The 25,296-nt window shown below is 53.9% G+C and overlaps 1 protein-coding gene across 1 annotated transcript in view; it reads left to right on the top strand.

Annotated features, from left to right (window-relative positions):
- The window catches only part of LOC140455340 (calpain-1 catalytic subunit-like), a 52,768-nt gene extending 31,967 nt beyond the window's left edge, over positions 1–20,801 (top strand). Inside the window, 8 exon segments of the mRNA XM_072550123.1 lie at positions 1,441–1,498; positions 8,565–8,629; positions 9,998–10,007; positions 10,010–10,065; positions 10,529–10,607; positions 14,843–14,956; positions 17,358–17,413; positions 19,958–20,801. Coding sequence (XP_072406224.1) covers positions 1,441–1,498; positions 8,565–8,629; positions 9,998–10,007; positions 10,010–10,065; positions 10,529–10,607; positions 14,843–14,956; positions 17,358–17,413; positions 19,958–19,984 — 465 coding nt within the window. The 3' untranslated portion in view covers positions 19,985–20,801.
- Positions 20,802–25,296: the final 4,495 nt, after the last annotated feature.

The raw sequence follows: 25,296 nt of genomic DNA, 5'->3' as shown, positions 1-25,296 counted from the left end.
AACACTCTGACCCCACCCTGACCCCGGAGATCGCTCTGACCTCACCTTGACCCCGGAGATCACCCTGACCTCACCCTGACGCCGGAGATCACCCTGACCCCGGAGATCATCCTGACCCCGGAGATCACCCTGACCCCGGAGATCACCCTGACCTCACCCTGACCCCGGAGATCACCCTGACCCTACCCTGACCCCGGAGATCACCCTGACCCTACCCTGACCCCGGAGATCACCTTGACCCCGGAGATCACTCTGACCTCACCCTGACCCCGGAGATCACCCTGACCTCACCCTGACCCCGGAGATCTCCCTGACCCTGGAGATCACCCTGACCCCACCCTGACCCCGGAGATCACCCTGACCCCAGAGATCATCCTGACCCCACCCTGTCCCTGGAGATCACCCTGACCCCAGAGATCACCCTGACCTCACCCTGACCCCAGAGATCACCCTGACCTCATTCTGACCCCAGAGATCACCCTAACCCCACCCTGACTCTGGAGATCACCCTCACCCCAGGGATCACCCTGACCCCATGATGACCCCAGAGATCACTCTGACCCCACCATGACCCCATGACCTCAGAGATCACCCAAACCCCACCCTGACCCCAGAGATCACCCTGACCCTGGAAATCACCCTTACCCCAGCCTAACCCCGGAGATCACCCTGACCCCAGAGAACACTCTGACCCCACCCTGACCACGGAGATCACCCTGACCTCACTCTGACCCAAGAGATCACCCTAACCCCCACCCTGACCGCGGAGATCACCCTGACCCCGGAGATTACCCTGACCCCGGAGATTACCCTGGCCTCACCCTGACCTCAGAGGTCACCCTAACCCCACCCTGACCCCGGAGATCACTGTAACCCCGGAGATCACCCTGACCCCAGAGATCACTCTGACCCCAGAGAACACTCTGACCTCACCCTGACCCCGGAGATCACCCTGACCTCACCCTGACCCCAGAGATCATCCTGACCCCAGAGATCACCCTGACCTCGGAGATCACCCTGACCCTGGATATTACCCTGACTCCAGGTGGCTCAGTGGTTAGCACTGCTGCCTCACAGCACCAGGGACCTGGGTTCGATTCCAGCCTCGGGTGACTGTCTGTGTGGAGTTTGTACATTCTCCCCGTGTCTGAGTGGGTTTCCTCCCAGGCTCCGGTTTCCTCCCACAGTCCAAAGGTGTGCAGGTCAGGGTGGATTGGCCACGCTAACCCATAGTGTTCAGGGTGTGTAGGTTAGGTATATTAGTTAGAGGTAGGGGAATGGTTCTGGGTGGGTTAGTCTTCGGAGGGTTGGTGTGGATTTATTGGGCTGAATGGCCTATTTCCACACTGTCAGGAATCTATAAAATATAATCCTGACCCCTGACCCTGCAGTGGCCTATGATAACCCATTGATTGTAATTGTATCTCTCTTTCTCGACAGGATATGGAGATCAGTGTATTTGAACTGCGGACTATTCTCAATCGAGTTCTCTCCAAACGTAAGTGATGGAATCTTCACTCGTCCTTACATTCTCCCCAATTACCTCCAAAACCTGCTGCCATCGCTGCTGCACCATCTTCCCCCCCCCACCCCCCCACTCAGCTCCCCTCCCGGTGAACTCTGACCAGCTCCTCCCTCTCGTCAATGGTAATCCCATTATGGCTGATTCCAGCATCTCCCTCTCGAGCCACAGGGTGAACTCTATCATAGTGTGGGCCCTGTCCCTCACGGTTCCTTAACCTTCAGCTCCCTAAACATGTCTGCCCCGTTACACATCATCAAATCCAGAGACTGTCACAGGCTGCTCCAAAAATACCATCTCACAGCCATTCCACTAATCCCTCTTCTGTATGTAGGTTTGCTCGTTGAGCTGGAAGGTTCATGTTCAGACGTTTCGTCACCCTACTAGGTAACATCTTCAGTGGGTCTCAGGCGAAGCAGTGTACATGATTCCTGCTTTCTATTTATATGTTTAGGTCTCTTTGGGTTGGTGACATCATTTCCTGTGGTGATGTCATTTCCTGTGTACAACCAGAAACAACATCACCAACCCAAAGAGACCCAAACATATCAATAGAAAACAGGAATCATGTACACTGCTTCGCCTGAGGCCCACTGAAGATGTTACCTAGTATGGTGACGAAACGTCTGAAAACGAACCTTTCAGCTCAACCTACATCCAGAACCTCAACCTGGGCTACAAACCTTCTCAAAACTCACTAATCCCTCTTCTTTTGGGATCTCTTCCCAACCTGATTTTCCCAGTGCACCTGTGTATGGAAGTTCCCCAGGATTATTGTAATTGTGCCTTTTCTATCTCCTGGGTTATTTTCTTCTCTACATCCTAACGACTGCGAAATACTCAAGTCAACCTGTTCCCCTCATTCTTAGACCACCCAGGGAACCTGGTGCTTGGTCAATTGCTAAGAAGAACAAAGAAACTTTACAGGCCCTTCAGCCCTCCAGGCATGAGCCGATCCAAATCTACTGTCTTAACCTCTCGGTCAATTCCTAAGGAGCTGTACCCCTCTGCTCCCCACCTACTCATCCATCTGTCCAGACACAAAGAACAAAGAGTTTGAGAGTTAGCCAGAAGGGGCCAGGTCGAATGGCCTCCAGTTGAAGGGTCTCGGGTTTACAAGGTGAAGGGGATGTTGTCAATGTGACACCATGACTGACTTCCCGGTGTTGGGAGGGGGGGGGTTTTGGGGGGGTGGGTGTGGGGGGGTGTGGGTGTGTGTGTGTGGGTGTGTGTGAGTGTGTGGGGTGTCTGTGTGAGAGTGGGTGTGTGTGTGGGAGGGATGTGGGTGTGTGTGTGGCAGGGGGTGTGGGTGTGTGTGGGGGGGGTGTGGGTGTGTGTGTGTGGGAGGGATGTGGGTGTGTGTGTGGCAGGGGGTGTGGGTGTGTGTGGGGGGGTGTGGGTGTGTGTGGGGGGGAGTGGGTGTGTGTGTGGCGGGGGTGTGTGTCTGTGTGAGTGTGTGGGGTGTCTGTGTGAGAGTGGGTGTGTGTGGTGTCTGTTGGGGGTGTGTGAGAGTGTGTGTGTGTGGTGTGTGTGTGTGTGGTGTCTGTGTGAGTGTGTGTGGGTATCTGTGAGAGTGGGTGTGTGTGTGAGGGGTGTGTGAGAGTGGGTGTGTGTGTGGTGTCTGTGGGGGGTGTGTGAGAGTAGGTATGTGTGTGTGTGTCTGTGTAAGAGTGGGTGTGTGTGTGTGGTGTCTGCGTGTGTGTGGGATGTGTGAGAGTGGGAGTGTCTGGGGTGTGTGTGAGAGTGGGTGTGTGTGGTGTCTGCGTGTGTGTGGGATGTGTGAGAGTGGGAGTGTCTGGGGTGTGTGTGAGAGTGGGTGTGTGTGGTGTCTGCGTGTGTGTGGGATGTGTGAGAGTGGGAGTGTCTGGGGTGTGTGTGAGAGTGGGTGTGTGTGGTGTCTGCGTGTGTGTGGGATGTGTGAGAGTGGGAGTGTCTGGGGTGTGTGTGAGAGTGGGTGTGTGTGGTGTCTGCGTGTGTGTGGGATGTGTGAGAGTGGGAGTGTCTGGGGTGTGTGTGAGAGTGGGTGTGTGTGGTGTCTGCGTGTGTGTGGGATGTGTGAGAGTGGGAGTGTCTGGGGTGTGTGTGAGAGTGGGTGTGTGTGGTGTCTGCGTGTGTGTGGGATGTGTGAGAGTGGGAGTGTCTGGGGTGTGTGTGAGAGTGGGGGTGCGTGAGAGTGGGGGTGTGTGTGTGGTGTCGGGGGGTGTGAGAGTGAGTGTGTGTGTGGTGTCTGTGTGAGTGTGTGTGGGTATCTGTGAGAGTGGGTGTGTGTGTGAGGGGTGTGTGAGAGTGGGTGTGTGTGTGGTGTCTGTGGGGGGTGTGTGAGAGTAGGTATGTGTGTGTGTGTCTGTGTAAGAGTGGGTGTGTGTGTGGGATGTGTGAGAGTGGGAGTGTCTGGGGTGTGTGTGAGAGTGGGTGTGTGTGGTGTCTGCGTGTGTGTGGGATGTGTGAGAGTGGGAGTGTCTGGGGTGTGTGTGAGAGTGGGTGTGTGTGGTGTCTGCGTGTGTGTGGGATGTGTGAGAGTGGGAGTGTCTGGGGTGTGTGTGAGAGTGGGTGTGTGTGGTGTCTGCGTGTGTGTGGGATGTGTGAGAGTGGGAGTGTCTGGGGTGTGTGTGAGAGTGGGTGTGTGTGGTGTCTGCGTGTGTGTGGGATGTGTGAGAGTGGGAGTGTCTGGGGTGTGTGTGAGAGTGGGTGTGTGTGGTGTCTGCGTGTGTGTGGGATGTGTGAGAGTGGGAGTGTCTGGGGTGTGTGTGAGAGTGGGGGTGCGTGAGAGTGGGGGTGTGTGTGTGGTGTCGGGGGGTGTGAGAGTGAGTGTGTGTGTGGTGTCTGTGTGAGTGTGTGTGGGTATCTGTGAGAGTGGGTGTGTGTGTGAGGGGTGTGTGAGAGTGGGTGTGTGTGTGGTGTCTGTGGGGGGTGTGTGAGAGTAGGTATGTGTGTGTGTGTCTGTGTAAGAGTGGGTGTGTGTGTGGGATGTGTGAGAGTGGGAGTGTCTGGGGTGTGTGTGAGAGTGGGTGTGTGTGGTGTCTGTGGGGGGTGTGTGAGAGTGGGGGTGCGTGAGAGTGGGGGTGTGTGTGTGGTGTCGGGGGGTGTGAGAGTGAGTGTGTGTGTGGTGTCTGTGTGAGTGTCTGTGGGGGGTGTGTGAGAGTGGGGGTGCGTGAGAGTGGAGGTGTGTGTGTGGTGTCGGGGGGTGTGAGAGTGAGTGTGTGTGTGGTGTCTGTGTGAGTGTGTGTGGGGGGGTGTGAGTGGGGTGTGTGTGTGTGGTGACTGTGTGAGTGTGTGTGGGGGGTGTGAGAGTGAGTGTGTGTGGTGTCTGTGTGAGTGGGTGAGGGGGTACCTGTGTGTGTGTGGGTGTGTGTGTATGGTGTCTGTGTGAGTGTGTGGGGTGTGTGTGTAATGTCTGTGGGGGGTGTGAGAGTGGGTGTGTGTGTGGTGTCTGTGTGAGAGTGGGGGTGTGTGTGGGGTGTGTGTGATGTCTGTGTGAGTGTGTGTGGGGGTGCGTGTGTGTGTGGGGGGGTGTGTGGTGTCTGTGTGAGTGTGTGTGTGGGGTGTGTGAGAGTGGGTGTGTGTGGTGTCTGTGTGAGTGGGTGTGGGGGTGTGTGTGTGATGTCTGTGTGAGTGTGTGTGGGGGTGCGTGTGTGTGTGGGGGGGTGTGTGGTGTCTGTGTGAGTGTGTGTGGGGGGTGCGGTGGGGTGTGTGTGTGGTGTCTGTGTGTGTGTGTGGGGTGTGTGAGAGTAGGTGTGTGTGGGTGTCTGTGTGAGTGTGTGTGTGGGGTCTGTGTGAGTGTCTGTGGGTGTGGGTGTGTGTTGGGGTGTGTGAGTGGGTGTGGGTGTCTGTGGGAGTGTGTGTGTGGTGTCTGTGTGAGAGTGGGTGTGTGTATGGGTGTGTGTGGTGTCTGTGTGAGTGGGTGTGGGGGATGTGTGAGAGTGGGTGTGTGTGTGGGGTGTGTGAGAGTGGGTGTGTGTGTGGGGTGTGTGAGAGTAGGTGTGTGTGGGTGTCTGTGTGAGTGTGTGTGTGGGGTCTGTGTGAGTGTCTGTGGGTGTGGGTGTGTGTTGGGGTGTGTGAGTGGGTGTGGGTGTCTGTGGGAGTGTGTGTGTGGTGTCTGTGTGAGAGTGGGTGTGTGTATGGGTGTGTGTGGTGTCTGTGTGAGTGGGTGTGGGGGATGTGTGAGAGTGGGTGTGTGTGTGGGGTGTGTGAGAGTGGGTGTGTGTGTGGGGTGTGTGAGAGTAGGTGTGTGTGGGTGTCTGTGTGAGTGTGTGTGGGGTCTGTGTGAGAGTGGGTGTGTGTATGGGTGTGTGTGGTGTCTGTGTGAGTGGGTGTGGAGGTATGTGTGTGTGTGGGGGGGGGTGTGGTGTCTGTGTGAGTGTGTGTGGGGGATGTGTGAGAGTGGGTGTGTGTGTGTGGGGGTGTGAGAGTGGGGGGTGTATGAGTGTGCTGCCTGAGTGGGTGTGTGTGGTGTGTGGGGGGGGTGTGTGAGTGGGTGTGTGGGAGTGGGTGTGTGTGTGGGGGTGTGTGTCTGTGTGAGTGGGTGTGTGTAGGGGTATGTGTGTGTGTGTATGTGATTCCGATGTCTGTGTGAGAGTGTGTGTGTGTGTGTGTGTGTGTGGTGTCTGTGTGTGAGTGGGTGTGGGGATATGTGTGTGTGTGTGTGTGTGTGTGTGTGTGTGTGAGTGGGTGTGGGAGTATGTGTGAGTGGGTGTGGGGGTATGTGTGTGTGTATGTGTGAGTGGGTATGGGGGTGGTGTGAGAGTGGGTGTGGGGGTATGTGTGAGTGGGTGTGGGGGTATGTGTGTTTGTATGTGTGAGTGGGTATGGGGGTGGTGTGAGAGTGGGTGTGGGGGTATGTGTGAGTGGGTGTGGGGGTATGTGTGTTTGTATGTGTGAGTGGGTATGGGGGTGGTGTGAGAGTGGGTATGGGGGTGGTGTGAGAGTGGGTGTGGGGGGGTGTGTGAGAGTGGGTGTGGGGGATGTGTGAGAGTGGGTGTGTGTGTGTGGGGGTGTGAGAGTGGGGGGTGTATGAGTGTGCTGTCTGAGTGGGTGTGTGTGGTGTGTGGGGGGGGTGTGTGAGTGGGTGTGTGGGAGTGGGTGTGTGTGTGGGGGTGTGTGTCTGTGTGAGTGGGTGTGTGTAGGGGTATGTGTGTGTGTGTATGTGATTCCGATGTCTGTGTGAGAGTGTGTGTGTGTGTGTGTGTGTGTGGTGTCTGTGTGTGAGTGGGTGTGGGGATATGTGTGTGTGTGTGTGTGTGTGTGTGAGTGGGTGTGGGAGTATGTGTGAGTGTGTGTGTGTGTGTGTGTGTGTGTGTGAGTGGGTGTGGGAGTATGTGTGAGTGGGTGTGGGGGTATGTGTGTGTGTATGTGTGAGTGGGTATGGGGGTGGTGTGAGAGTGGGTATGGGGGTATGTGTGAGTGGGTGTGGGGGTATGTGTGTGTGTATGTGTGAGTGGGTATGGGGGTGGTGTGAGAGTGGGTATGGGGGTGGTGTGAGAGTGGGTGTGGGGGGGTGTGTGAGAGTGGGTGTGGGGGGGTGTGTGAGAGTGGGTGTGGGGGTGTGTGTGAGAGTGGGTGTGAGTGGCGTCTGTGTGAGTGGGTGTGGGGGTATGTGTGTGTGGTGTCTGTGTGAATGGGTGTGTGGGGGTGGTGTGTGTGGGGGGGAGTGTATGAGTGTGTGTGGGGCGGGTGTGAGTATGTGTGGGGGGGGTGTGTGAGTGTATGTGGTGTCTGTGAGTGGGTGTGGGGTATGTGTGTGTGTATGTGTGAGTGGGTATGGGGAGGTGTGTGAGAGTGGGTGTGGGGGGTGTGTGAGAGAGTGGGTATGTGTGGTGTCTGTGTGAGTTGGTGTGTGTGGGGGTGTAAGTGGGTGTGTATGGGGGTGAGTGTGTGTGGGGAGGGTGTGTGTGGGGGTGTGTGTGAGTGTGGGGGTATGTGCGTGGTGTCTGTGTGAATGGGTGTGTGTGGGGTTGGGGTGTGTGGGGGTGTGAGTGTGTGTGGGGGGGTGTAGGAGTGTGGGGGTATGTGCATGGTGTCTGTGAGTGGGTGTGAGTGTGTATGTGGGGGGGGTGTGAGTGTGTGTGTGGTGTCTGTATGAGTTGGTGTGTGTGGGGTTGGGGTGTGAGTGGGTGTGTATGGGGGTGAGTGTGTGTGAGGATGTGTGTTTGGGGGTGTGTGTACGTGGTGTCGGTGTGAGTGTGTATGTGGGGGGGGTGTGAGTGTGTGTGTGGTGTCTGTGTGAGTTGGTGTGTGTGGGGTTGGGGTGTGAGTGGGTGTGTATGGGGGTGAGTGTGTGTGAGTGGGTGTGTGTGGGGATGTGTGTTTGGGGGGGTGTGTACGTGGTGTCGGTGTGAGTGGGTGTGTGTGGGTGTGTGTGGGGGGGGGTGTGTGGGGGGTGAGTGTGTGTGAGTGTGGGGGTATGTGCGTGGTGTCGGTGTGAGTATATGTCGGGGGGGGTGTGTGAGTGTGTGTGTGGTGTCTGTGGGGGTATGTGTGTGGGGTTATGTACGTGGTGTCGGTGTGAGTGGGTGTGTGTGTGGGGGTGTGTGTGGGGGGTGAGTGTGTGTGAGTGTGGGGGTATGTACGTGGTGTCGGTGTGAGTGGGTGTGTGTGTGGGGGGGTGAGTGTGTGTGAGTGTGGGGGTATGTGCGTGGTGTCGGTGTGAGTATGTATGTCGGGGGGGGTGTGAGTGTGTGTGGTGTCTGTGGGGGTATGTACGTGGTGTCGGTGTGAGTATGTATGTCGGGGGGGGTGTGAGTGTGTGTGAGTGTGGGGGTATGTACGTGGTGTCGGTGTGAGTATGTATGTCGGGGGGGGGTGTGAGTGTGTGTGAGTGTGGGGGTATGTACGTGGTGTCGGTGTGAGTATGTATGTCGGGGGTGGGAGGGATGTGAGTGTGTGTGTGGTGTCTGTGGGGGTATGTGTGTGGGGGGTATGTACGTGGTGTCGGTGTGAGTGGGTGTGTGTGGTGTCTGTGGGGGTATGTGCGTGGGGGGTATGTGATCCCGATTATAAGCTGTCCTCTCTCTCCCTGTACCTCCCTCCTTGTCTTTTATTTCAGACCGTGATTTGAAAACAGATGGGTTCAGTCTGGATTCTTGCCGGGGAATGGTTAATCTCCTGGATGTATCCTTCATGTAGACAGGAGCTGGTGGATATTGTTCCCTGACCCTGAGGGAGAATGACCTCTGTCACACGTCGATTTCGAAGCTCCTTGGATGCTGCCTGAACTGCTGTGCTCTTCCAGCACCACTAATCCAGAATCTGGTTTCCAGCATCTGCAGTCATTGTTTTTACCCCACAGAAACAGTGGTCATTATCTCCCAATGTAAACACCTCACTATCTTCCCTGTAATGCCATGTGCGCTCTCTTTAATCTCTAACACCCTCATATGTCTCAGGAAAGGGCAGAGAGAGAGAGTGACGGTGGAACTGAGTGAGCATTAGGGAGACGGAGAGAGGGGATGGAAAGAAATAAGCAGCGAGGCCAGGCTGGAGGGAAATGCCCGCGCTGATTTTCAGGGAGACTGAGCTGGGGGAAGCAGAATGATCATGTGCAAGAACCAGTTACCCCAGTGAGGGGGATGTTGGCCTTTATTGGGAGGGAATTGCAGTTCAGTATGTAACAACGCCAGACCCTGGAACACTGTGCACAGTTCTGGTCTCTGTGTTGAAGGACGTTTGTACTTGGGATATCTGGCCTGTCCTATCATGAGAGTGAGGAAATTCAGGTGATATTCTGTGGAGTTTTGAACAATGAGAGATGATCTGAAAGGGTTTAACTCTGGGAGGTTGTTCAGCTGGTTGCTCAGGTATCGACAACACGGGCCAGGGGAGAGTGGGTGGAAGCTGACGGTGGGAGGGGGGGGTGGGGGGGGGGGGGGGGGGGGGGGGGGGGGGGGAGGGACAGCTTCAGGATTAGGGGCTGACTGTTTTGGAGACTTATCTGGAAGAAACGTTAGAGATCGGGGCAATAGGAGGCCATTCAGCCCTTCGAGCCTGCTCTACCGTTCAGTATGATCACAGCTGATCATCCAACCCCATTCCCTGTTCCCACTTTCTCCCCCCTGAAGCTTTCATCCCTTTAGCCTGAAGAACTCCTTCCATAAAACGTCCATGTTTTGGGCCTGAACTGCTTTCTGTCTAGGAATCCCCCAGACTCCCCACTCTCTGGGTGAGAGATTTCTCCTCCTCACCGTCTGAAAAAAAAGAAAAAAAAAAAAAAAAGAAAACAAAAAATTTAAAAAAAAATAGCCTCCCGTGTATCCTCACACAGTGATCCTCTCTCAGACGATGGGAATCTATAGGAGTCTGGGTCCCAGAGGGATGACGATGCTCCATCATTGATGGTATTGAAGGCTGAGACAGAGAGAGAGAATTGAAGTGGAAGGGGAGTGGTTGGGAAAGTGAGGGTTGAACCCTGAGCCCAGCCTCGATGGGCTGAATGGTCTGATCTTCGTTTGTAGCATCTTCTCTTTAACCAACTTTTCACAGAAAGATGGCAGTGGCGTCTTGGTGTGGTGGAGTTTCAGATCATGTGGAATAAAATTCGCAAATGGCTGGTAAGAGATGGGATCTAGTGGATCACATATCAGATCTATCTGATCCTAGCCTTTCTTGCTCTTTCTCTTTCCGTGTCTGTGTCATTCTGTCTCTCTCTCCCTCTATATATATCTCCATTTCTCTTTCTCCCTCATTTATCACTATCTTTCTCTGTCTTACCATTCCCCTCCCCATCTCTCAGCCCTCTCCCTATCTCTTCCCCACTTCCCCCTCTCTCACCCCCATCATCCCCTTTCCCCCTCCCTCTCTCTCAGCTATCCATCTCTCTAATTTCCGCCTGTCTCTCTCTCTCTCTCTTTCTGCTCTCTCCTCTATCTCCCTCCCTCTCTGCCCTCTCTCCCCATCTCTCTCTCTCTCTGCCCATATCCCTGTTTGTCTCTCCCAGCCCTCCCCTCTGTCACTCTCCCCCACCCTTCCCCTCTCCCTGCCCCTTCTCTCACACTCTCCTGTTCTGGTCTGTAGGGTATTTTCCGACAGTATGATCTGGATAAGTCAGGAACGATGAGTTCCTATGAGATGCGCCTTGCCTTGGAGTCAGCAGGTATGTTTACCTCAGCAATGGCTGCCCTGTCACTCTGACCGTGATGTGTAACTGAATCCTTTCCCCCTGTCACTCTGACCGTGATGTGTAACTGAATCCTTTCCCCCTGTCACTCTGACCGTGATGTCTAACTGAATCCTTTCTCCCTGTCACTCTGACCGTGATGTGTAACTGAATTCTTTCCTCCTGTCACTCTGACCGTGATGTCTAACTGAATCCTTTCCCCCTGTCACTCTGACCGTGATGTCTAACTGAATCCTTTCCCCCTGTCACTCTGACCGTGATGTCTAACTGAATCCTTTCCCCCTGTCACTCTGACCGTGATGTGTAACTGAATCCTTTCCCCCTGTCACTCTGACCGTGATGTGTAACTGAATCCTTTCTCCATGTCACTCTGACGGTGATGTGTAACTGAATCCTTTCTCCCTGTCACTCTGACGGTGATGTGTAACTGAATCCTTTCTCCCTGTCACTCTGACCGTGATGTCTAACTGAATCCTTTCTCCCTGTCACTCTGACGGTGATGTGTAACTGAATCCTTTCTCCCTGTCACTCTGACGGTGATGTCTAACTGAATCCTTTCTCCCTGTCACTCTGACGGTGATGTCTAACTGAATCCTTTCTCCCTGTCACTCTGACGGTGATGTGTAACTGAATCCTTTCTCCCCTGTCACTCTGACGGTGATGTGTAACTGAATCCTTTCCCCCTGTCACACTGACGGTGATGTGTAACTGAATCCTTTCTCCCTGTCACTCTGACGGTGATGACTAACTGAATCCTTTCCCCCTGTCACTCTGACGGTGATGTGTAACTGAATCCTTTCTCCCTGTCACTCTGACGGTGATGTGTACTGAATCCTTTCTCCCTGTCACTCTGACGGTGATGTGTAACTGAATCCTTTCTCCCTGTCACTCTGACGGTGATGTGTAACTGAATCCTTTCTCCCTGTCACTCTGACGGTGATGTGTAACTGAATCCTTTCCCCCTGTCACTCTGACGGTGATGTCTAACTGAATCCTTTCTCCCTGTCACTCTGACGGTGATGTGTAACTGAATCCTTTCTCCCTGTCACTCTGACGGTGATGACTAACTGAATCCTTTCTCCCTGTCACTCTGACCGTGATGTGTTACTGAATCCTTTCCCCCTGTCACTCTGACCGTGATGTGTAACTGAATCCTTTCCCCCTGTCACTCTGACGGTGATGTGTAACTGAATCCTTTCCCCTGTCACTCTGACCGTGATGTGTAACTGAATCCTTTCTCCTGTCACTCTGACGGTGATGTGTAACTGAATCCTTTCTCCCTGTCACTCTGACCGTGATGTGTAACTGAATCCTTTCTCCCTGTCACTCTGACCGTGATGTGTAACTGAATCCTTTCCCCCTGTCACTCTGACGGTGAAGTGTAACTGAATCCTTTCCCCCTGTCACTCTGACCGTGATGTGTAACTGAATCCTTTCTCCCTGTCACTCTGACGGTGATGTGTAACTGAATCCTTTCTCCCTGTCACTCTGACGGTGATGTGTAACTGAATCCTTTCTCCCTGTCTCTCTGACAGTGATGTGTAACTGAATCCTTTCTCCCTGTCACTCTGACGGTGATGTGTAACTGAATCCTTTCTCCCTGTCACTCTGACCGTGATGTGTAACTGAATCCTGTCTCCCTGTCACTCTGACCGTGATGTGTAACTGAATCCTTTCTCCCTGTCACTCTGACCGTGATGTGTAACTGAATCCTTTCTCCCTGTCACTCTGACGGTGATGTCTAACTGAATCCTTTCTCCCTGTCACTCTGACTGTGATGTCTAACTGAATCCTTTCCCCCTGTCACTCTGACCGTGATGTGTAACTGAATCCTTTCTCCCTGTCACTCTGACCGTGATGTGTAACTGAATCCTTTCTCCCTGTCACTCTGACCGTGATGTGTAACTGAATCCTTTCTCCCTGTCACTCTGACCGTGATGTGTAACTGAATCCTTTCTCCCTGTCACTCTGACCGTGATGTGTAACTGAATCCTTTCTCCTGTCACTCTGACCGTGATGTCTAACTGAATCCTTTCTCCCTGTCACTCTGACCGTGATGTTTAACTGAATCCTTTCTCCCTGTCACTCTGACCGTGATGTCTAACTGAATCCTTTCTCCCTGTCACTCTGACGGTGATGTGTAACTGAATCCTTTCTCCCTGTCACTCTGACGGTGATGTGTAACTGAATCCTTTCCCCTGTCACTCTGACGGTGATGTGTAACTGAATCCTTTCTCCATGTCACTCTGACGGTGATGTGTAACTGAATCCTTTCTCCCTGTCACTCTGACGGTGATGACTACTGAATCCTTTCTCCCTGTCACTCTGACCGTGATGTGTTACTGAATCCTTTCTCCCTGTCACTCTGACGGTGATGTGTAACTGAATCCTTTCTCCCCGTCACTCTGACCGTGATGTGTAACTGAATCCTTTCCCCCTGTCACTCTGACCGTGATGTCTAACTGAATCCTTTCCCCCTGTCACTCTGACCGTGATGTGTAACTGAATCCTTTCTCCCTGTCACTCTGACCGTGATGTCTAACTGAATCCTTTCCCCCTGTCACTCTGACGGTGATGTGTAACTGAATCCTTTCCCCTGTCACTCTGACGGTGATGTGTAACTGAATCCTTTCCCCTGTCACTCTGACCGTGATGTGTAACTGAATCCTTTCCCCCTGTCACTCTGACCGTGATGTGTAACTGAATCCTTTCTCCCTGTCACTCTGACCGTGATGTGTAACTGAATCCTTTCCCCCTGTCACTCTGACCGTGATGTGTAACTGAATCCTTTCCCCCTGTCCCTCTGACGGTGATGTGTAACTGAATCCTTTCCCCCTGTCACTCTGACGGTGATGACTAACTGAATCCTTTTCTCTCCCTGTCACTCTGACGGTGATGTGTAACTGAATCCTTTCTCCCTGTCACTCTGACGGTGATGTGTAACTGAATCCTTTCTCCCTGTCACTCTGACGGTGATGTGTAACTGAATCCTTTCTCCCTGTCACTCTGACCGTGATGTGTAACTGAATCCTTTCTCCCTGTCACTCTGACCGTGATGTGTAACTGAATCCTTTCTCCCTGTCACTCTGACCGTGATGTCTAACTGAATCCTTTCTCCCTGTCACTCTGACCGTGATGTCTAACTGAATCCTTTCCCCCTGTCACTCTGACCGTGATGTGTAACTGAATCCTTTCTTCCCTGTCACTCTGACCGTGATGTGTAACTGAATCCTTTCTCCCTGTCACTCTGACCGTGATGTCTAACTGAATCCTTTCTCCCTGTCACTCTGACCGTGATGTGTAACTGAATCCTTTCTCCCTGTCACTCTGACCGTGATGTTAACTGAATCCTTTCCCCCTGTCACTCTGACCGTGATGTGTAACTGAATCCTTTCCCCCTGTCACTCTGACCGTGATGTGTAACTGAATCCTTTCCCCCTGTCACTCTGACGGTGATGTGTAACTGAATCCTTTCCCCTGTCACTCTGACCGTGATGTGTAACTGAATCCTTTCCCCCTGTCACTCTGACCGTGATGTGTAACTGAATCCTTTCTCCCTGTCACTCTGACGGTGATGTCTAACTGAATCCTTTCTCCCTGTCACTCTGACGGTGATGTGTAACTGAATCCTTTCTCCCTGTCACTCTGACCGTGATGTCTAACTGAATCCTTTCTCCCTGTCACTCTGACGGTGATGTGTAACTGAATCCTTTCTCCCTGTCACTCTGACGGTGATGTCTAACTGAATCCTTTCTCCCTGTCACTCTGACGGTGATGTCTAACTGAATCCTTTCTCCCTGTCACTCTGACGGTGATGTGTAACTGAATCCTTTCTCCCTGTCACTCTGACGGTGATGTGTAACTGAATCCTTTCCCCCTGTCACACTGACGGTGATGTGTAACTGAATCCTTTCTCCCTGTCACTCTGACGGTGATGACTAACTGAATCCTTTCCCCCTGTCACTCTGACGGTGATGTGTAACTGAATCCTTTCTCCCTGTCACTCTGACGGTGATGTGTAACTGAATCCTTTCTCCCTGTCACTCTGACGGTGATGTGTAACTGAATCCTTTCTCCCTGTCACTCTGACGGTGATGTGTAACTGAATCCTTTCTCCCTGTCACTCTGACGGTGATGTGTAACTGAATCCTTTCCCCCTGTCACTCTGACGGTGATGTGTAACTGAATCCTTTCTCCCTGTCACTCGGCAGGTTTTAAAATCAACAACCGAATCCACCAAGTGATCGTTGGCCGATACTCAGAGAATGATGTGCTGGACTTCGATAACTTCATCTCCTGCCTCGTCAAACTGGAGGCCATGTTCCGTAAGTCTCAGCCAGGACCTAATGGCCCTCCCCTTACCCCTCATCCCTCACCCTCCCCTCACCCCTCATCCCCTCCCCTTACCCCTCCCCTTACCCCCCCTCCCCTCAACCACTCCCGTTACCCCTCTACCCGTTACCCCCCTCCCCTTACCCCTCACCCCCTCCCCTTACACCCATCCCCTTACACCCATCCCCTTACACCCATCCCCTTACACCTCACCCTCCCCTTGCCCCTCCCCTTGCCCCCTCTCCCCACCCCCTCCCCTCACCCCCTCCCCTCACCCCCACCCCTCACCCCCACCCCTCACCCCCACCCCTCACCCCCACCCCTCACCCCCACCCCTCGCCCCCACCTCTCGCCCCTCTCCTCACCCCCTCTCCTCACCCCCTCTCCTCACCCCCACCTCTCGCCCCTCCCTTTGCCCCCTCTCCTCACCCCCTCCCCTCACCCCCACCTCTTGCCCCTCCCCTTGCCCCCCTCCCCTCCCCTCCCCTCCCCTCACCCCCTCCCCTCACCCCCTCCCCTCACTCCCTCCTCTTGCCTCTCCCCTCACCCCCCACCTCTCGCCCCTCCCCTTGCCCCCCTCTCCTCACCCCCTCCCCTCCCCTCACCCCCTCCCCTCACCTCTCACCCCCTTCCTTTACACCTCCCCTTGCCCCTCCCTATCTCTTGTCCTGCCCGAGGCTAGGGTATAAACAGGGATAAGCCACAGGCAGGATCATGGCCAATCATCAAGTTCACCACCTTAATCCCACCCTCCATCTATATCCCATGATCCCTTTAGCTACAAGAGCTATATTTAGCTCCTCCACATAAACACACAGTGATTTGGCCTCAACACCTTGTGTGCTGGTGAATTCCACAGGCTCCCCACTCTCTGGGTGAAAACATTTCTCCACATCTCAGCTCGAAAAGCTTTAACCCTTTCCACTAAACTGTGACCACCCACCCCGCCCTCCAACCCCATTATCAGGAAGACCCTTCCTCTGTTCACCCTGTCTGGTCCTGTTAGAATTTCATCAGTTTCTATGAGATTCCCCCTCAGTCTTTTAAACTCCAGTGAATATAATCCTAACTGATCCAGTCTCTCTCCATCCATCAGCCCTGCCCTCCCAGGAATCAGTCTGGTAACCCTTCGCTGCCCTCCCTCCATCACCAGAACATCCTTCCTCAGATAAGGAGACCAAACCTGTCCACAATACTCCAGGGGTGGTCTCCCCAAGGCCCTGTATAATTGCAGCAAGACCTCCCTGCTCCTGGACTCGAATCCTCTCCCTATAAAGGCCCACATTCCATTTCCCTTCCTCACTGCCTGCTGTACCTGCACGCTTACTTTCAGAGACTGGGGTACAAGGACACCCAGGTGCGATTGCCCCTGCCCCTTTCCCAATCTGTCCCCATTCAGATCATCATCTGCCTTCCTGACCCTCCCCCCCCCAACCCCTCACATTTATCCACATTATCCTGCATCTCCCATGTATTTCCCCACTCCCTCAGCCTGTCCAAATCCCACTGAGACATCTCTGCATGTTCCTCACAGCTCACCCTCCCACCCAGCTTTGTGCTGTCTGTAAACCTGCAGAGATTACATTTAGTTCCCCCACCGACATCATTCATGTATATTGTGGATAGCAGGGTCCAAGCACCGATCCCTGTGGGTCCCCGCGTTATCCCACTGATCCCCGTGGTATCCCACTGATCCCTGTGGTATCCCACTGATCCCCGCGATATCCCACTGATCCCCGCGTTATCCTACTGATCCCTGCGGTATCCCACCGATCCCCACGGTCTCTCACTAATCCCCGTGATATCCCACTGGTCCCCGCGGTATCCCACTGATCCCCGCGTTATCCCACTGATCCCTGCGGTATCCCAGTAGTCACTTCCTGCTGCTTGGGAAAAATTCCCGTTTATTCCTGGTCTTTGTTTCTGTCTCCGAGCCAATCGCTGTCCATTTCAATACACTGCCCCCAATCCCATGTGCTCTAATCTTAGACATTATATGCTAATATGGGACTTTATCGAAAGCCTTCTGAAAATCCAAGTAAACCACACCCACTGGCTCTGCCTCATCAACTGTGTTAGTTATATCCAGAAAGGATTCCTATCGATTTGTCAAGGATGAATTCCCTTTTGTAAACCCATGCTAACTCTGTCCAATCCTGCTGCTGTTTTTCCAAATGCTCAGTGACTGAATCTTTTATAATGGACTTGAACATTCCTCATCCCCTCTCCACCCCCCATCACCGATATCAGACTCACTGGGCTGGAATTCCTGGTTTTCTCTCTGCCTCCAGTTATAAACAATGGGATTACGTTCGCTCCTCTCCGATCAGGAGGGAAATTCCTGATTTCCAGTGTCACCAATCATTGACCAATCTCTCTCTCTCTCTTATTCAGGGTCATTCAAAGCTCTGGAGCAGGAGGATGGAACAGTGGACTTGAATCTTGCTGAGGTGAGTGGTTTGCAGCAAGAAATATTTCCCAAATGGGTTCCTCCTAATGGGAAAGGCCTCTGACAGGAAGGGTGCTCTGGAACAGCTCTCAGACAGCCCTGGGTATTGGGGACAGGCCCCACTGGGTATTGGGGACAGGCCCCAGACAGCCCTGGGTATTGGGGACAGGCCCCAGACAGCCCTGGGTATTGGGGACAGGCCCCACTGGGTATTGGGGACAGGCCCCAGACAGCCCTGGGTATTGGGAACAGGCCCCAGACAGCCCTGGGTATTGGGGACAGGCCCCACTGGGTATTGGGGACAGGCCCCACTGGGTATTGGGGACAGGTCCAAGACAGACCTGGGTATTGGGGACAGGTCCCAGACAGCCCTGGGTATTGGGGACAGGCCCCAGACAGCCCTGGGTATTGGGGACAGGCCCCAGTGGGTATTGGGGACAGGCCCCACTGGGTATTGGGGACAGGCCCCAGACAGACCTGGGTATTGGGGACAGTTCCAGACAGCCCTGGGTATTGGGGACAGGCCCCAGACAGACCTGGGTATTGGGGACAGGCCCCAGACAGACCTGGGTATTGGGGACAAGCCCCACTGGGTATTGGGGACAGTCCCCAGACAGACCTGGGTATTGGGGGCACACCCCACTGGGTATTGGGGACAGGCCCCAGACAGACCTGGGTATTGGGGACAGGCCCCACTGGGTATTGGGGACAGGCCCCAGACAGCCCTGGGTATTGGGGACAGGCCCCACTGGGTATTGGGGACAGGCCCCAGACAGCCCTGGGTATTGGGGACAGGCCCCAGACAGCCCTGGGTATTGGGGACAGGCCCCAGTGGGTATTGGGGACAGGCCCCAGACAGACCTGGGTATTGGGGACAGGCACCAGACAGCCCTGGGTATTGGGGACAGGCACCAGACAGCCCTGGGTATTGGGGACAGGCCCCACTGGGTATTGGGGACAGGCCCCACTGGGTATTGGGGACAGGCCCCAGACAGACCTGGGTATTGGGGACAGTTCCAGACAGCCCTGGGTATTGGGGACAGGCCCCAGACAGACCTGGGTATTGGGGACAGGCCCCAGACAGACCTGGGTATTGGGGACAAGCCCCACTGGGTATTGGGGACAGGCCCCAGTGGGTATTGGGGACAGGCCCCAGTGGGTATTGGGGACAGGCCCCAGACAGACCTGGGTATTGGGGACAGGTCCCAGACAGACCTGGGTATTGGGGACAGTCCCCAGACAGCCCTGGGTATTGGGGACAAGCCCCACTGGGTATTGGGGACAGGCCCCACTGGGTATTGGGGACAGGCCCCAGACAGACCTGGGTATTGGGGACAGGCCCCAGACAGCCCTGGGTATTGGGGACAGGCCCCAGACAGACCTGGGTATTGGGGACAGGCCCCACTGGGTATTGGGGACAGGTCCCAGACAGACCTGGGTATTGGGGACAGGCCCCAGACAGACCCGGGTATTGGGGACAAGCCCCACTGGGTATTGGGGACAGGTCCCAGTCAGCCCTGGGTATTGGGGACAGGCCCCAGACAGACCCGGGTATTGGGGACAAGCCCCACTGGGTATTGGGGACAGGTCCCAGTCAGCCCTGGGTATTGGGGACAGGCCCCAGACAGACCCGGGTATTGGGGACAAGCCCCACTGGGTATTGGGGACAGGTCCCAGACAGACCTGGGTATTGGGGACAGGCCCCACTGGGTATTGGGGACAGGCTCCAGACAGCCCTGAGTATTGGGGACAGGTCCCAGACAGACCTGGGTATTGGGGACAAGCCCCACTGGGTATTGGGGACAGGCTCCAGACAGCCCTGGGCATTGGGGACAGGCCCCAGACAGACCTGGGTATTGGGGACAGGCTCCAGACAGCCCTGGGTATTGGGGACAGGCTCCAGACAGCCCTGGGTATTGGGGACAGGCCCCAGACAGACCTGGGTATTGGGGACAGGTCCCAGACAGCCCTGGGTATTGGGGACAGGCCCCAGACAGACCCGGGTATTGGGGACAGGCCCCACTGGGTATTGGGGACAGGTCCCAGTCAGCCCTGGGTATTGGGGACAGGCCCCAGACAGACCCGGGTATTGGGGACAAGCCCCACTGGGTATTGGGGACAGGTCCCAGACAGACCTGGGTATTGGGGACAGGCCCCACTGGGTATTGGGGACAGGCTCCAGACAGCCCTGAGTATTGGGGACAGGCCCCAGACAGACCTGGGTATTGGGGACCCCGTCCCCCCTCCGTGTATTGGGGATACCCCACCCCGTGTATTGGGGACCCGTCCTCCCCCCTTCCCCCCTCCCCCCCTCCGTGTATTGGGGACACCCCCCCCGCCCCGTGTATTGGGGACCCCTCCCCCCCTCCGTGTAGTGGGGATACCTCCCCCCCCGTGTATTGGGGACACCCCCCCAGGTTGTGAGAGTAGGGGCTGACCCCAGTGATGGTCTATGTCCCTGTTGCGGTGTGTGTGGGGAATGTGTGTATTTTCCAGTTGGGCCTGACTCCTCCTGCCCTCTCTCTCTCTCTCTCTATGTTCACAGTGGCTGAGTTTGACCATGTCGGGTTAGAAATCCAGATGAAGATGCCGAGATTGCGAGTGACTCCTTCCTGCTTTTTCACAGTGTATCAGCCTTTGGCCTGTATGTAGCCTGTTTGATGAAACGGGCCTGGGGCGACTCTGAGGAGGCTGTTTACTCAGAGTCTGATGAAACTATGCAAACCCCTTCACCAGAGCACAGTGCAGTACCCGGCCCAGTCCCTCAGAAACTGACACTCTTCAACTACTGCCCCATTCCCCTACCCACCCCTACCACCAACATCCCCCTCCCCCCCCCCCCCAATATGGGATCGGCCTGGTCTGGTCTGGTCTGGTCTGCAATGATAACCACTAAAACTGTCAGGCAACCTCACAGTTTGAATCGTCTTCCGTACAGCTCCTGGTTCAGAGCCCGCCCAGACCCCATCCCCCATCCCCCATCCCCCATCCCTCATCCCCCATCCCTCAGCCCCCATCCCCCAGCCCCCATCCCCCATCCCCCACCCCTCAGCCCCCAGGCTCCAACAGCGAGGTCACTCTGCCTCTTCGCCCAGCTGCTGCAGTACTGGTCCTGGGTCAAGGTGAGTGCTGTGTCTGGGTGAGGGTGATCCTGGGCACCGGCTGTGATTTCTCAGAGCTGCTGCGCTGGTGCCTGGTGAGATGGTGTTGGTGTAACTGACTGCTCACTCTGCTAAACCCTCTCTCTTCAACCCGTTAATGAAGTGTTTGCTGTGTGACTTCTTTCTGCATTGACTTTCCAGTCAAGAGCTGTGAAAGTCCCTAACTGTGCTCACAATCCCTGGAGACAGTATTACATTTGGCAATAAATCAGTAAAGGATTATTGTAAGCTCTTTGTGTCTCCATTACTGGGTCACAGTGGGGGTGGGGAGGAGGTGGGGGTGCTGCAAATATATCACTAATTCTTCAGTGAGGTTAGTCTTCAGACAGAGCTGAAAATGTGTTGCTGGAAAAGCACAGCAGGTCAGGCAGCATCCAAGGAGCAGGAGAATCGATGTTTCGGGTATAAGCCCTTCTTCAGGAATGAGGAAGGTGTGTCCAGCAGGCTGAGATAAAAGGTAGGGGGGAGGGGCATTGGAAATGCGATAGGTGGAAGGAGGTCAAGGTGAGGGTGATAGGCCGGAGTGGGGTGGGGGCAGAGAGATCAGGAAGAAGATTGCAGGTTAGGAAGGTGGTGCTGAGTTCGAGGGTTGGGACTGAGACAAGGTGGGGGGAGGGGAAACGAGGAAACTGGAGAAATCTGAGTTCAGGGCTTTTGCCCGAAACGTCGATTTCGCTGCTCGTTGGATGCTGCCTGAACTGCTGTGCTCTTCCAGCACCACTAATCCAGTATTTGATTTTCAGCATCTGCAGTCATTGTTTTTACCAAATCTGAGTTCATCCCTTGTGGTTGGAGGGTTCCTAGGCGGAAGATGAGGCACTCTTCCTCCAGCCGTCGTGTTGCTATGGTCTGGCGATAGAGGAGGCCAAGAACCTGCATGTCCTTGGTGGAGTGGGAGGGGGAGTTGAAGTGTTGAGCCACGGGGTGGTTGGGTTGGTCGGTCCGGGTGTCCCAGAGGTGTTCTCTGAAACGTTCCGCAAGTAGGCGGCCTGTCTCCCCAATATAGAGGAGGCCACATCGGGTGCAGCGGATGCAGTAAATGATGTGTGTGGAGGTGCAGGTGAATTTGTGGCGGGTATGGAAGGATCCCTTGGGGCCTTGGAGGGAAGTAAGGGGGGATGTGTGGGCACAAGTTTTGCATTTCTTGCGGTTGTAGGGGAAGGTGCCGGGAGTGGAGGTTGGGTTGGTGGGGGGTGTGGACCTGACGAGGGAGTCACGGAGTGAGTGGTCTTTCCGGAACGCTGATAGGAGAGGGGAGGGAAATATATCCCTGGTGGTGGGGTCTGTTTGGATGTGATGAAAATGATGACGGATGATACAATGTATATGGAGATTGGTGGGATGGTAGGTGAGGACCAGTGGGGTTCTGTCCTGGTGGCGATTGGAGGGGCAGGGCTCAAGCGTGGAGGAGCGGGAAGTGGGGGAGATGTGGTGGAGAGCATCATCGACCACATCTGGGGGGACATTGCGGTCCTTGAAGAAGGAGGCCATCTGGGTTGTTCGGTAGTGGAATTGGTCCTCCTGGGAGCAGATGCAGCAGAGGCAAAGGAATTGGGAATATGGGATGGCGTTTTTACAGGGGGCAGGGCAACATCCTGGTAAATCTCCTCTGCACCTTTTCCAATGTTTCCACATCCTTCCTGTAATGGGGCGACCAGAACTGTACACAATATCCCAAGTGTGGCCGCACCAGCGTTTTGTACAGTTGTAGCATGATATTGCGGTTTTGGAACTCAATCCCTCTCCCAATGAAACCTAACACACCGTATACCTTCTTAACAGCCCTATCCACCTAGGGGGCAACTTTCAGGGATCTATGTACATGGACTCCAAGATCTTTCTGCACATCCACACGACCGAGAATCTTTCCATTGACCCAGTACTCTGCCTTCCTGTTCTTCCTCCCAAGGTGCATCACCTCACATTTAGCTGCATTGAACTCCATTTGCCACCTCTCAGCCCAATTCTGCAGTTTATCCAAGTCCCCCTGCAACTTGTAACATTCTTCCACACTGTCCACTACTCCACCGACTTTATTGTCATCTACAAACTTACTAATCCATCCACCTATGCCTGCATCCAAGTCGTTTATAAAAATGACAAACAGCAATGGTCCCAAAACAGACCCTTGTGCCACACCACTAGTAACCAGACTCCAGGCTGAATATCTTCCATCAACCACCACTCGCTGCCTTCTTTCAGAGAGCCAGTTTCTAATCCAAACTGCTCAATCATCCTCAATCCCATGTCTCTGCATTTTCTCCAACAGCCTGCCACGTGGAACCTTATCAAAGGCTTTACTGAAGTCCATGTACACCACGACAACTGCCCTACCCACATCTACATGCTTGGTCACCTTCTCAAAAAACTCAATGAGGTTTGTGAGACACGACCTGCTCTTGCTGAAACCATGTTGACTATCTCCAATCAAGTTGCTGCTTGCTAGATGATTATAAATCTTATCTCTTATAATCCTTTCCAAAACCTTTCCTACAACAGAAATAAGGCTCACTGGTCTATAATGACCTGGGTCATCTCTCCTGCCCTTCTTGAACAAGGGCACAACATTTGCAATCCTCCAGTCCTCTGGTACAAAACCTGTAGACAATGATGACTCAAAGATCAAGGCCAAAGGCTCTGCTATCCTCTCCCTAATTTCCCACAGAATCCGTGGATAACTTCCATCTGGCCCAGGGGACTTGTCTACTTTCACTCCTTCCTGAATTGCTAACACCTCCTCCTTACTAACCTCGACCCTTTCTAGTCTCATATCTCGTGTATCATTCTTCTCGTCGACAATATTCTCCTTTTCCTGAGTGAACATCATTTAGCACCTCTCCGATCTCCACAGGGTCCACACTCAACTTCCCACTTCTGTCTTTGACCCTATTCCTACCCGAATCATCCTTTTATTCCTCACATACCTATAGAGAGCTTTAGGGTGCTCCTTTATTCTATTTGCTAAAGACTGCTCGTGTCCTCTCTTTGCTCTTCTTAAGTCTCTCTTTAAATCCTTCCGAGCTGATCTGTAACACTCCATCGTCCCATCTGTACCATCTTGTCTCATCGTCACATAAGCCTCCTTCTTCCGCGTAACAAGGGAGACAATTCCTTTAGTAAACCATGATTCCCTTACCTTCTCACTCCCTCCCTGCCTGACAGGGACAGACCTATCAAGGACACGCACTATCTGTTCCCTAAACCAGCTCCACATTCCCATTGTCTGTATCTCCATCCTAATTCCTGCCTAGTCACATTATAATTGCCCTTTGCCCCATTGATAACTCCTGACCTGTGGCATGTACCAATCTCTTTCCATCGTTAAACTAAACGTAACTGAATTATGGTCACTCTCTCCAAAGTGCTCACCTACAACTAAATCAAACACCTGGCCTGGTTCATTACCAAACACCAGACCCAGTGTGCCCTCCCCTCTCGTCGGCCCTTCGACATACTGTGTCAGGAAACCCTCCTGTACACATTGGACAAAAACTGATCCACCCAACGTACTAGAGTTATAACATTTCCAGTCAATGTTGGGGAAGTTAAAGACCCCCACCCTGTTCCTTTCACTCCTACCCAGAATCGATTTGCCGATCCTCTCCTCCACCTCCCTGCAACTCTGCGGAGGCCTATAAAAACTCCCAGCAGTGTAACCTCTCCTCTCCTGTTTTGAACCTCAACCCACACTACCTCAGTAGACGAGTCCTTGTCAAAAGTTCTCTCAGCTACCGTTATACTATCCTTGACTAACAAGGCCACACCTCCCCCTCTTTTACCGCCTTGCCTGTTTTTAATGAAAGATCTAAACTCTGGAACCTGCAACATCCATTCCTCACCCTGCTCTATCCATGTCTCCGAAATGGCCACAACATCGAAGTCCCAGGTACCTAACCATGCTGCAAGCTCACCTACCTTATTTCGGATACTCCCCTGTCCTCCCTACTCTCATCCTCCTGTGCCCTGCAACTACACCTCCAGTTCCCATTCCCCTGCTGAGCTAGTTTAAACCCACCCGAACAGCACCAGCAAATTTCCCAGGATATTATTACCTCTCTGGTTCAAGTGAAGACCGTCCTGATTGTACAGGTCCCACCTTCCCCAGAATGAGCCCCAATTATCCAAGAACCTGAAGCCCTCCCTCCTGCACCATCCCTACAGCCACGTGTTCAGCTGATATCTCTCCCTATTCCTCACCTCACTATCACGTGGCACAGGTAACAAACCAGAGAGAACAACTCTGTTTGTTCCAGCTCTCAGCTTCCACCCTAACTCCCTGAAATCCTGCCTTACATCTCTATCCCTCTTTCTACCTATGTCGTTGGTACCTACGTGGACTACGATTAGAGGCTGGTCACCCTCTCCCTTCAGGACCCCAAAGATACGATCTGAGACATCACGGACCCTGACCCAACAGTATTCCAAATGGTATTGCTGTTTTTCAGGGGAACGATCACAGGGGATCCCTGCACTGTCTGTTTTTTCTCCCTTCGAACAGTCACCCAGCTGTCTTCGTGCCGAGGAGTGCCTACCTCCCTGTAACTCTTATCGATCACAGCGTCTGCCTCCTGAATAATCCGACGTTCATCCAGCTCCCCAACGCGGTCTTGGAGGAGCGAGAGTTGGGTGCACTACCTGCAGATGGACTTGGATGCGACACTAATGGTGTCCCTCACCTCAAACATCCTGCAGCAGGAATGTTCCTCTCCCTGTACTGCCATCC

Source organism: Chiloscyllium punctatum, chromosome 3 (assembly GCF_047496795.1).
Source record: "Chiloscyllium punctatum isolate Juve2018m chromosome 3, sChiPun1.3, whole genome shotgun sequence".
Lineage (NCBI taxonomy): Eukaryota > Metazoa > Chordata > Chondrichthyes > Orectolobiformes > Hemiscylliidae > Chiloscyllium > Chiloscyllium punctatum.
Note: the sequence above shows the minus strand (reverse complement) of the source record. Positions and strands in the feature narration are given on the sequence as shown.